This window comes from Urocitellus parryii, chromosome 3 (assembly GCF_045843805.1).
Source record: "Urocitellus parryii isolate mUroPar1 chromosome 3, mUroPar1.hap1, whole genome shotgun sequence".
Lineage (NCBI taxonomy): Eukaryota > Metazoa > Chordata > Mammalia > Rodentia > Sciuridae > Urocitellus > Urocitellus parryii.
In genome coordinates, this window is record NC_135533.1 from 80040173 (window position 1) to 80053547 (window position 13375).

Consider the following 13375-nt stretch of genomic DNA (forward strand, 5'->3'; position numbering starts at 1 on the left):
TTTAATGGTGCTAGGGATTGAACCCAGGACCTGTGCATGAGAGGTAGGCATACTACCTACTGAGCTATATCCCCAGCGCATAACAGCATTTTTAAGGGCCCAATGTATAGCAAGCATCTGGCACATAGCATGATATAAACACTGATTCCTTAAAATATACACACGAAAATCCTCATGAGCAGTAAACAAGATGGGATCAAGGGATCCGAGGTTTGGCTTACTTAGCTTTGTGGAAGCCAGTGGTAAATGTTAGTTTGAAACCTAGGGCAGGCAGTTCATTGAGCAAGAGGACCTGTGGACCTTCACTTCTGCTTTGCTGGTAATGTGATCCTGATCATTCCCTGTTTCTGTCCCCTTTCACTTCACTTCTCCGCTTGCTAATAGTTTCTACTCACTTATAACTTTAGCCAGCATGGATTCAGTGCTGACTTTGAATAAACAGAGAATCTGATTAGCTCAAGGCATTGGTTTGAGCCAGGATATTTATGTCAAAGGAGTTATCCACTTGTGGAGTGGTTGTTTGGGACCAATGACCACAGCTATCCCAGGTTGCTGTCAGGGGTGGCTAGATCTTGTGGGTACACAGAGGCGATGGGAAGAACAGTTGGTGTAAGTGGTACACTTGGTGTAATTACTGGTGGTGAAATCAGGAAGTCGTCCTCATGGATATGGTGATTCTTATATCTAAAGAATACTATGTTGGGGAAGAACAAATAACATAATTATCACATTTGCTTCTATTCTTACATACACAGTATTTTCAAAAATGTTCCCTGATGCCCAATAGGAAGTAGTATTAGCTGTGAGCAGGAACTTCTTACAGATGGGCTATTTCTGACCCCTCTCAGTTTCCAGTGAGAGAGAAGAATTACATCTAGAATTTGATCTGTTGAATGTAATGCCATTTAGAAACAATATATTGAGGCAATGCAGGATTCTAGATCTTTCTTCTATTTCGTCATAGCAAAGGTTTAATGGGGGAAATTGAGCTGAATATTTGTATTAAAAACTCACAGTTCTTAACCTTTCTTTAACTTTGATTTTTCTAGCTTTTGACTATATTTGGGAATTTTCTAGAGAAACCAGTTGTCATGGAAATTTTCAGCCCACATTACAGCACACTAGTGAATATGTTGAATACAGAGTTGGATACGTGTAAGCAGTTATATAATGAACACATGGAACAGGTAAGTGGTGCTGAGGTTGATCATATTCACAGTATCATTTTTGTAGGTAATGGCCTAGATCTATATTTCATTATATCTAAAGATTAGATATAGGCACTAAATTTTTTTAAAAAAGTTTATTTAACTGGTTTCATATGGAGATGGAGAACTTGCTTTAGGACCATAATTCTTCTAATCAAGTTATGAAACACTTTATTTTTTTTTTATTTTTTTATTTTTGTAATACTAGGGATTGAACCCAAAGGCACTGAATCCATGCTGGCTAAAGTTACAAGTGAGTAGAAACTATTAGCAAGCAGAGAAGCGAAGTGAAAGAGGAAAGAAACAGGGACTGACCAGCTCTTTTCTATTTTTTGAGACAGGATTTTGCTAAGTTTCTGAGGCTGGCCTTGGAACTTGCAATCCTCCTGCCTCAGCCTTCCTCGTTGCTGGGATTACAGTCATGTGCCACTCACACAGGTTTTATACCAAACTACCAAAATGAACAGTTACTTACAAGGTTGTAAGGTTACTAACAGGCATCCTAACTAAATATTCCTTCTCTTCCTCCTCACCAAAATATCAACTTGCAGATTGAACATGGTTGTGTAGTTCTTAACAAGAATATGCCATTTACTTCTGGAAATATCAAATGGGCCAAAGAGATCCTTGAACGCCTTCAAATGTTTTGGTCAAACTTTTCATCTCTCCATTATCTGTAAGTACTGAGGCCTATGTCATGGTAAATTATCCTAAGGTTATGGGTGGTTTTTTTAATAGAGGGTAGCAAGCTGTTCCTATTAGCACTCAAGAAGTCACAGTCTCATTTAATTTTCTTCACTGGTTTGTTGAGGGCTCTTCATCTCCATGGTTGTAATATTTTTGATGGGACTCATAGTACATATGTTTACATGTTTCCAGGTCCTTTTTTCTTTACACTTTCTTTCCTCTGTGGTATCTGTTATGATTCTTTGATATTATTTTTTCTTTCTCCAGGAACAAACACACCTCTAACTATGCATTTCTCTCAACTTGTTGCTGTTGATATTTAGTAAAAGCTTTGGCATTCCATTCATTTATAACTATATATTCTAAAGCGAAAACAATTCCAAAGCATTTTTTTTTGGTATTTTTCTCTTCCTGGCTATTTATGATGTATAACATCACTATGTATATTATTGTAAAATAAGCAGAAATCAGTATATAGAAAAGTAGAAAAACCTTATTCCCACAGATTCTCGGACAATCCTGATGAAGCTGCAGTTTATCAGAAGTATGTCGAAATGATCACTTTACTAGACCAATTTGAAAATCATATCTATAATAAATGGAAAGCTAATGTGGATGAAATCTGTGAATTCAATTTGAATCAACCCTTGGTTAAATTCAGTGCCATAAATGGTCTTCTTAGTGTCAACTTTGACCCAAAGGTAGGGGTTTGGTTTCCTAAGATGTTTTATAGATGATATCCTTAGTAAATCTCTGAAATATTTCCCTATAGACTTACATTTCCAGTCATTCATATTTTATTTTGGGAAAATGTCATAGCTGAGAGGAATATAATTATAAACAACTTCCAGTAAGTCTTGCCTTAAAGATGTTTTCTAAATCTTAATTAATTAATTATTCTTTGTTATTTTGTCTTATAATTATTTCTTGGCCTCCCCACTCTTTCTTGAGGGTGGGCTCCATTTCACTTTTCTTTGTGTCTCTAGTTTCGTGTCTGGCACTTGGTAACACTTACTAAACGTTAGCTCGGCTGAACTGAATCATTAGTTTTTGCCAGATGGTTTCTGGCTTAAATATTTTTATAACAAATACTAGTTTTTTTTAGTTCATTGAAGCTGTATCATATAAGTTAAGATTTGGGGACTGACTACATGGAATAAAAATCAGTCGTGTTTTTGGTAGATAGTGGTAAATTTCTATTTGTCATAGTTTCTTTAAAATAGAAAATAAGCTTGTGTATGGTGGTTAAACTCATGGTGATTTTAATAAAGCAAATAATATAAAAAATAATACTAACAGTTAAATAAACATCCAGGATGAAGATTGCCTTTATTAAAAAGATCTTTTGTTATGACATGATACATCATGTCACAAAGGGAAATTTCACATTTTGTCAATTTTCTCAATAAATTTTGTCAATAAATTTTTCATTCATTACATGTTATGTAATATTGCACATAGAAACCTTATTAGTGATCATGGTCATATGCACATGTGTACTTAAATTATATGGTACATGTATGTATATATATATGGTATCTATAGATAATATTAAATGTGTGTACATTTTAAATATCTCCAACTCTTTCAGCTTGCTAGATTAGGGACATAAAATAAGCTTTCTTTTCTACTGAGGTCCCATAGATGTGCTTTACAATAAAGGGCAAAGTTATTTTAAGTTTTCATGATCAAAAAACAAAAACATCTGGCTGAATTTTTAGGTAGTAAAGATCATTGTGGGCTGGGGTTGGGGCTCAGTGGTAGAGTGCTTGCCTCACACATGTGAGGCACTGGGTTTGATCCTCAGCACCACATGAAAATAAACAAACAAAATAAAGAAGGCTCTGCTGGAGCCCAGAGTCTTCCACAAAAACTAACTAACTAAATAAATAATTAATTTAAAAAATCATTGCTTCAGCCCAAAGTCATGCAAGAGGGTGGGAGAGTTAATATTACATGCTCCATGTTCTAGTTATGCTTTGTTTCTCTAAAATATATGCAAAGAATAGTATTATTTTGCAAAGGCTGAATGTACTGATATGTGGCTACTAACACAATGCGGAGAAGTTCATTGGATTTAGACACAGGGGAATGAAGGGAAAGAAGTGTGGAGAGGAATAAGAAAGACAGAATGAATTGGACATAACTTTCCTATGTTCACATATGAAAACATTCTTGTGGTTGTACATTATGTATGATATGTCAAAATACATCCTACTGTCATGGTAACTGAAAAGAACAAATAATTTTTTTAAAGTAGCTTTACTTTTATTTTATGAATGAAACTCAGAACTCATTATTTGATCTAGAGGACAGAGGATTATTTCTACTTTGAGATTTCATAAAATAGCTTCAGAGACAGGTTTCTTGAAGTGTTTTAGGGATAGTGTGAATTACCATAGACTTCCCCAAAATATACAAAATATTTTCCCTCTGAAAGAAATTATGACAAAATATGCCACTGTCCACCAAAAGCATGACAGGCCATTTGGTATGGCATGTGGATTCCCCATATCTTAACTTTCATGATGAAGTTTTAACTAAAAAAAAAACAAACTGGTATGTGTTATAAACACGGTAGAGACTGTAATCCTCTACTAGGTTATGGAATGCATGATTTTTTTGGTTTTAAAAAACATGAAACAAAATTCAATCTTGATGATTTGGAAATGCAATAACCATTGGATAAAATTTTAAGTACTTCAAGTCAAACTTGTGTTGAAATAGAATGATATTCTTAAAATATGCAATAATCCTTGCCACTGTTTGAATAGCTGGTAGCTGTGTTGAGAGAGGTGAAATACCTTTTGATGATGAAGAAATCGGACATACCAGATTCAGCGCTTGCCATCTTCCAAAAAAGGAACACTATTTTAAAGGTTTGTGTTTGGGGGCAATAGGGCATTTTTCTTAATTGAAAGTAATTTTGATTATTAGCATCTAGACCTAAGACATTTTGATGCTTCAAGGAGAGAAAAGAGTGAACATATTTGACCTTTTTTGTTTTGGGTATTCTTTATTCAGTACATTGGAAACCTTGAACTTCTTGTACAAGGGTATAATAAGCTGAAGCAGACTCTTCTAGAAGTTGAGTACCCTCTGATTGAAGAAGAGCTGGGAGCTATTGATGAGCAACTGGAGGCGGCCTTGACGTGGCTGACATGGCAGCATGACTGCTGGAGCTACATGGAGAAGGTGCAGGCAGCCACTGGGGAGCTGGAGCGCAGGGTTGAACACACACAGAACAACCTGCAGGTGATACAGCAGATGATGAGGGCCTGGGCCGAGTGTCCGCTGCTGCCCAGGAAGGAGCACAGAAGAGAGGCTGCCTTGACTTTGGAGGACAAGGGCGATCTGTTTGCTAAAAAATACAAGTTAATCCAAGAAGATGGCTGCAAGATACACAACTTGGTAGAGGTAATTGCTTTGAAAGTTTCAAAAGTTACTGATTTTTTTTTTCAATTACTTTAGAGAAGAGCAAATATACTTAACCTGATAATATAGACTTCTTTTTCCTTTTTTTTTTTCTTTTTCCTGACACTGGGGATTGAATCCAGGGCATTTTACCATTGAGCTATATCCCTAGCCCTTTTTTCAATTTTTGAGACAGAGTCTTACTAAGTTGTAATCCTCCTGCCTCAGCCTTCAGAGTTGCTGGGATTATATTAGCAGGCCCTGTGTAGGATGCTTTTATTGAGCCTGAAGGAGCTTTATGAATGGCCATGTGAAACAGTTACAGTGGAAGAATTTGTGCGGCTTGTCTGTGGTTTCTGTAGTCCTCACTACTCATATTCCTGAGGGAAGAGATTAGAATGTGAGAGGTGTTGATCAAACAGAAAGGTTGGAGGTGGAATCCTTATCTTTGACAGGATTGCACCTACATTTCTGGTTGCCATTAATAGTTGACACCAGTGTGGAACACCTCTTAGGTGTCAGAAACCTTGTTTATATCATCTCCTGTAACCCTCTGAGCCATCTAACAAAGGCAGCAGAATTACTGTCCTTTTAACAGATATTTGAGTTTTAAAATAGTAACAGGTGCTATTTTTCTTTTTGGTACTGGGGATTGAATCCAGGAGCAATTAACCACTGAGCCACATTCCCAGCCCTTTTTATATTTTATTTTAAAACAAGGTCTCACTAAGTTGACTAGGGCCTCACTAAATTGCTGAGGCCTCCTTTAAACTCACAATCTTCCTGCCTCAACCTCCCAAGCTGCTGGGATTAAAGGTGTGTAACAGGCACTATTTTACCAAAATAAGGTAGGGGGTGGGGGCACAGTAACAAACAAAACCCAGCCCCTGTCTCATGGAATTTACACTCTAATTGAGAAATAGCAAGAGAAAATAACGAGTGCATAAGAAACATGTCAGTTGTAATAGGAACAGTGATGAAAAATAAAGCAGAAATGATGGGCTGTAGAAAACCAAAAAGGGGTGAAGTGCATTGGGTATCAGGAAAATGGGGTTCTAGTAGTGAAAATGCAGGAACCTTTTAGATGAAGCAGTCTATCCGGTCCCAGGATCAGTTTGAAAGCCAGCATGACCAAAGCAGAATGTGTGTGTGTGTCAGGGGCGGGGGGTGGGGAGGAAATGGTAGTAGGGGATGATATTCCATGGAGCTAAGAGCATACCCCAAGTGTGTGGCAGGCCATTCTGAGGATTTTGGATTTTAGTCTAGAAACAGCTGCCAGATTTTCTTGCTCAGAGGCTTGTCTGTAAGCCAAAGGTGAGCAAGGAAGTGCAGACAGACTATTAGGAGCTTACTCTTATAATCCAGGTGAGGAATAAGATACTTTGGATCGGGGTGGGAGAAGAGAGAAATCAAGGATGAGTCATTGAGTAGGAGAAGAGAGAGATCAAGGATGACTTCAGTGTTTTTGTTCTGAGTAGCTGGGCAAATGAACTTTCTCGTGATGCTATGGGGAAGACTGGTGGAACATGTTTTGTAGGAAGAAATAGGACTGGGCTTTGGATATGTCAGAGATGTGTGCCCCAGCAGAGATTTTGAGTTGGCTGATGTTGCCAATGTATGTTGTGTTCAAGGACCGAGCCTAGATGAGTAACCCAGAATTAAGAATTGTGAGCATATATATGATATTTAAGACATGGAGTTAGATGAGGTTACCCAGGAGATTGTCAATGGAATAGAGGTCCAAGGGCTAGCCTTAACGGACTCCCTGAGGTCAGAAGGATGAGGAAGATCCTTACAAATATAGAATGGTAGCCTGGAAATTACATTTGGAAGGGAAAGAGTTCAGCTCTGTCCCATCCCAGCTTAGGATCCAAAAATAGGGCAGAGGTTGAGTGTCAGATGGGGCAGATTGGAAGTTACTGATGACCTTGACTTGGTGGAGTGGCAGAGTGGAAGCCTGATTGGAGTAGACTAAGGAGGGAATGGGAGAAATGAGAATAAACACATCCAGTGAACTCTTAACAGATTGTTGTGGGGCATACTAAAAACTGGGTGGTACCTAGGACATGTATGTCAGGGTTAGAATTTCATTTTTAATATTGGCTGATGTTCCTATGTCAATTGGGATGAATCAAAACATTCTTGGTACATCATTGTGGGAATGTAATCTAACAAATACATATAGATGTTGGCTTTAGGTAGAAGCATGGAGCATTTATTTGTAGTCAGGTATTCAATAGGCACATGTCTTATAGGTGGGCAGAGCTGGAAATGGGAATGTGGGTAAGTTGAATTCTTATTGTTCTTATTTCTTAAGAAAAAGGGACAAAAATAAAAGTGTATTCTTTATTTCTCCCAAGCATCTTGCCATATAGAATCTAAATAGGCATAGTCCTTAAAAACAGTCATTGTCCTTGAGCAGAGTAGGTGAACCTTTTCCCTTGGCTTCTCTATCCTGTAGCCATCAGTGTGATGAAAGTGCCCTTCCAAAAGCTGGAAGCCAGAGTTTTCAGTCTTGTGTCTTCTAGAAACAGGGCTTAAATTTTTCCATGTAGGAAGTAAAGGTCCTTGTCTCTAGGCTACCTCTCAGCTGGAAAACAATGGATTATAGTGTCCCTGCTGGAAATTGTGTGACCCATCCATCATCTAACACATCTTTAGCAGCCTGCCATTCACACATTCAAGACATATTTGCTGTGCACCTCCTGTGTGCCCAGCAACATTCTTGGTTTCTGAGATATATCAGTGAACAGAACTGACAAAGATCCTTGCTTTCATGGAGATGAAAGTCTAGTGATGGAAGAGAGAGAATGGAATCCAGATTAGAAAAGATGAGAGATGATAAGAAGCAGCAAGTGCTATAGATTAAAAGATAAAGTTTGAGCAGGGCAAGGGAATTCTGGAGTGTGGAGTCGAGGGTACATTTTAACCAGGATCAGGGTAGACTGCCATGAGAAGGTAAGGCTTTGACAAAGACTTGAAGGCTGTCGAGTCAGCCAGGTGAGCATTTGAGCAGAGTGTTAAGGCAAAGGCGATGGCTGCTGGGCAGGAGCTCCTTGGCCAGGCTGAAGGTAGACCAGGGAGGAGAGTAGTGGGAACAGAGGGAGCAAAGTAGAGGGTGATCAGGTAAGGCAGAATCTGGTCTTTATCTTGCAGTCCACAGCGTGCCCCTGATACATTTCAGAAGAGGAGTAAATACAACGTGACTTTGGTTTCCATAGGCTTTCTGGTTGTTATGTTGAGACTGTAGGGACGTGAGGGAAGAATTGGTGAGACCTATTAGGTTGCTCTAGCTATAATTTAGTTATCCTAGTGTAACTGAGCTGCTATAACAAAAGTCCTTAAACTGGGCAGCTTGAAAACAATAGATGTTTATTTCTCCCAGTTCTGGAGATCCAGGTGTCAGCCTGGTCAGCTTCTGGGGAGAGCCTCCCCTCCAGAATGTAAACTGCCATCTTCTCACTGTGACGTCAAGGTGAAAGAGTCAAACACACTCCCTCAGACCTATCTTATAAAAGCACTAGTCCTGTTCATGAAGGCTCTGCCCTTGTGACCTAATTACTTCCCCAGCCCCATCTCCTATTTCCACCACCTTGGGGTCTAGGATTTCAGCACATGAATTTGGGAGGATACAACATTCATACCCATCGTAACAGATGACAGTGCCTGGACCAGGGTAGTAGCAGTGGAAATGTGAGAAGCAGCTGAATTCTGGAGATATTTTGAAAGAAGTGGAACAATATCCTAACAAGATGGAAGTGGAAGGTAAAGAAAGAGACATCGAAGGTTCCATTTCTGATCAAGAGGAAGTTGCAGTGTATTCAGAGAGAAAAGGCTATGAGAGGAGCTGGGTAGGGAGATCAGGATTTCAGTTTTACATACGAGTCTGGGGTGCCCGTCCATCAAGCAGAAGAGCTGGTCATGTAATTAGATTTACGAGGCTGGAGTTGGGGTAGAGGTCCACTCTGGAAATACAAATGAAAGAGGAGTGGCTGGCTATGAGAGTTAAGCCAGTAGAAGAGATCACTGAGAACATGAGCGCAGCTAAGTCATGGAAGAAAATGGAGGGCAGTTGGCCAGGGTACTGTTCTCCCTTTGAGAGACTGGATTAGGGGCTGCCAGAAGTGCAGGAAAAGGGGCAGTGGGACATATAGCAGAGGAGAATCAGGAGGGTGGCATCCAGGAAGCTAAGTGAAAGAAGCATTTTGTAGATTTTCTTACCACACAGTACGATGTGGTACACTTGATGTCTATGGTGCATATATGTATCAAATTGCAAGTTTGTCTGAAACATCTAAGTTCTGATTGTTCACACTCTTGACAGCTTGCCAGGACAGGCTTTGTCTCTGCCATCTCTGATCACGGTCTGTATTAGCATCTTGCAGCTGCTAAAACAAAGCAACACAAATGGGGCTTTTAAAATGACAGAAATTTATCCCATCATAATCTGGGGACTGGAAGTCTCAATCAAAGAGTAGGTGAGGTCCCATTCCCTCTGGTACTCCAAGGCCTGAGTGGCCATCAGAGGATTATGAGGTGTCCTAACATGTGAAGAAGGTATATATCTGGAAATTTTTTTTTCTTAGCAGTGTCATAATTAAGCCCTGCCATTGAGTATTCCAGTCATTCCTTGGGTTGCTATGAATCATTATGTGATTTTTAGGTCAGTCCTATAAACTGTTTATACATGAGAATTTGTCTCATGGAGGACAAATAATGGATTACAATTTCTGTTATATATTCTATATAATAATTGTTTTAAAGTACTCTCCTAACTGTAGTGTAGGGGTTTTAAACCATTAAGACTTTCAATCCCCATTTAAATGCATTGAAAGTATGGCCCACACAAGACATGACTGGAAACGTAAGACAAGGTTTTGCAGAGCCTGTTCAGAGAATGAAGTTGGAATTTAGAAACTAATAAATGGGTTCTCCTTTTTCTTTAAGTCAAAAACCAAGCAGCTTTGAAATCACCATCCCCATTCACAGAACTGGGGAGAGCTTGTGATTTCGGGGAATATAAGCCAACTTCCAACAGAAGTTCAATGTTCATTCCCATACAGTATGTCCTTAGAGAGGCCCCACCCTGCACCCTTGACTTGTCAGCGTGTGACTGAAGCCAGTGCTGGGGTGCTGGTGAGGACGGGGGCTGGGAAACAGCAGGACAGTGCTGAGGTGGCTGGCTCAGACTCTGTGCTATATCCTCTGGCTTGTGTGATGTCCCTGATTTCATTTGGAGAAAGACAAAAATCTTTCCAGGTGCAGAGAGAAAAGAAAGGGCAGAATCTTGGAAGAGTGGTCTGGAAGGGACCTAAGTGACCATTTGGTGACTTTCTTCTTTCTTCTTTCTTTTCCTTTTACCCTAATATGTGAAAATACATTTCCTGTAAATGCCACCAGTGATGTAAACCACCTCTCAAGGTATGAAAAGGCATGTGTGATGTGTCACAAGAGGCCTACCCTGAGGACTGGTTTCTAGTCCTAGCTCAGCTGCTAACTTCCCTCCTACCAGAGTGACAGTGTGTTATAGGTCTGTTTTCCTATCTTCAGAATGAGTGAGACTGAACATGGTGCTTTTGAGGGATTGTTTCTTATCTTTTGCTCTAAGATCTATGCCTTTTCCTTCTACTGCCTACTAAGGAACTGGGCTACTATGTATAGCTTCTCAAGATGTGTACTGTGCAACTGCAGGAGTGTGAGTCACATAGACTATACAGCATCCCCAAGGGTAGTAGATCTTAAATTTGGGGCAACACACCCCTAGGATTCTCTTTCCTGCACTGCCTTATCAGGAATTGGATTCGCCTCTATCATTGTGATTCTTGCACAGAGCATACACCTTATATCCTGGCTCATGTAGCCACAATAAAGATAATCAAAGATGGAAGAGAGTATAGTTTACCTCACAATCAGCTCTTGTTACAGTATCATTTTTTCTCTGTGCACCAGTTTCTGCCTTGGCAACTGCTGTCTGTCCTGTGTAAACTAGGCAGACTTTGCCACGAAGATAGTTTCTCTGGAATCAGCCTTCTCACCCACCTGACCTTTTCACACGGTTACCTCTAGGCCTAGCTCATGATATGCCCAATCGCAGCTGTCCTTAGCTACCTCTCTGTCTTCTGGTCCTATTTTGCTTCACTGGCCCATCCATTATTTTGCCCACACTCTGGAAATGCAGGGGTGAAAGAAGGCCACATTTTGGAAGCCCATAAGGAGCTGAGACTTTCCAGTCCAGCATTTCCCAAGCTGAGTTGCACATAGATACTTTGAAAAAAAAGAAAAAAAAGGACATATTCTCTGTGTTTGAATAAAGTTTGACTATGATTGCACTAAACCTAATTCCATGGACTTCAAATAATAGGGATGCTGTGAGTCTTCAAGAATAGGCTCAGGGCTGGGGCTATAGCTCAGTGGTTGAGCACTTGCCTCACATGCGTGAGGCACTGGGTTCAATCCCCAGCACCACATAAAAAATAAATAAATAAACAAAGATATTAAAGAAAAATAAAAAGAATGGGCTCAGCCCTTCCCTGACTTATCTTCAGGTATCCCAGAACAGCCTTCTTAGAGGGACCAGTATGAGAAACCATTTCCTTTCAGGCAAGGCCACGTCCAGGCCCATGTTGAATTAGGGACACAGTGGGAACTAGAGCCCAGATCCAATACTTGTAGCATTCACTGGGAAACTTGTTTGTTTCCTGTCTGTATCTGAAGATAGCAATCTTCACGTTGATTTTTTTTTTTTTCTTTAAAGAATGACTTTTGAATGTACATAGTACTTGAACTCAGTGTCATAAAATCCTGCTCGGGTCTTTGCCATCTGGCTTAACGTCTGCAACCCAGTGTTTGGATTTTCCTGTGAAATGCACTCCCTTCCTTAAAAAGCCACTAAAACAGAAAGCTTTTATCTTTATTTTCATTACTGTTAATAGTCATCTATTAATGCTTGTCTGTTGCTAGGAAAACAGGAAGCTCTTCAAAGTCGATTCTTCTCTGGATACCTGGAAAATCTATGTGGAATTCATCGATGACATGGTGGTGGAAGGCTTTTTCCAGGCAATAATGTGTGACTTAGACTTCTTTCTGACAAATACCGAGAAACAACCAAAACCTGCACCGTTTTTCCAAGTACAAATGGTCTTAACACCCCCTGAGATTGTGTTTAAACCTTCTTTGGAGAGAGAGGCTGGGGATGGCTTCTATGATCTCGTAGAAGAAATGCTGTGCAACAGTTTTAGAATGTCTGCCCAGATGGAGAGAGTAGCAGCACATCTGGAAATCACCAATTATCAGGTATTTGAAAGTGGGTCTTAGCTTTTTCCATTAATGGTTCAGAAATAAACTAGGGTAGTGGGAATCACAAGGAAAGAAGTTTGTAAAACTTGCTTAATTTTTTAGATTGAAATCTACTCTCCCTTTGAAAAATTACCTCTGCTATGTTGTATTGCACATAATTGGCATCAAGGTTCACTTGACTCTGTGCTTGGTTTTTCTTCTCCTTTAGAATGATATGGATAATATGTTAGGCCTGGCGGAGGTCAGGCGGGAGATAATGAATAGAGTGGCAGATGTCATCAGCAAAGTCTTGGATTTCAGAAACTCCCTGGAGACCTATGCATACCTCTGGGTGGATGACCGAGCCGAGTTTATGAAGCACTTTCTCCAATATGGCCATACTGCAGTAACCGAGGAAATGGATGCTCATGCCAATGAAGAAATCCCGGAACAACCACCAACTCTTGAACAATTCAAAGAACAGGCAAGAGAAACCCCCTAGCTTATGTTGTAGTTAATTGGCTTTCTAATGGAGCTGTTGAAGTTATTTTTGTTTTTTTCTTATCTGTAGATTGATATTTATGAAGCTTTGTATGTTCAGATGAGCAAGTTTGATGACTTCAGAGTGTTTAATAGTTGGTTCAAGGTGGACATGAGACCTTTCAAAGTGAGCTTACTAAATGTGATTAAGAAGTGGAGCTGGATGTTTCAGGAGCATCTTTTGAGATTTGTCATTGACAGGTAGCCTTTATATTTTGATAGTTGAAGTTATACCAATTTTTTTCTTGGTT

The 13375-nt window shown here is 39.7% G+C and overlaps 1 protein-coding gene across 2 annotated transcripts in view; it reads left to right on the plus strand.

Moving 5' to 3' along the window:
* Dnah11 (dynein axonemal heavy chain 11) overlaps window positions 1–13375 on the plus strand; it is a 305466-nt gene that overhangs the window by 38977 nt on the left and 253114 nt on the right. For both annotated transcript variants that reach the window (XM_026408127.2, XM_026408145.2), the window contains exons 10-17: window positions 1050–1187; window positions 1760–1884; window positions 2401–2596; window positions 4670–4774; window positions 4920–5312; window positions 12270–12602; window positions 12814–13068; window positions 13156–13325. In XM_026408127.2, the coding sequence (XP_026263912.2) occupies window positions 1050–1187; window positions 1760–1884; window positions 2401–2596; window positions 4670–4774; window positions 4920–5312; window positions 12270–12602; window positions 12814–13068; window positions 13156–13325 (1715 nt within the window). The remainder of the gene's footprint in view (window positions 1–1049; window positions 1188–1759; window positions 1885–2400; window positions 2597–4669; window positions 4775–4919; window positions 5313–12269; window positions 12603–12813; window positions 13069–13155; window positions 13326–13375) is intronic.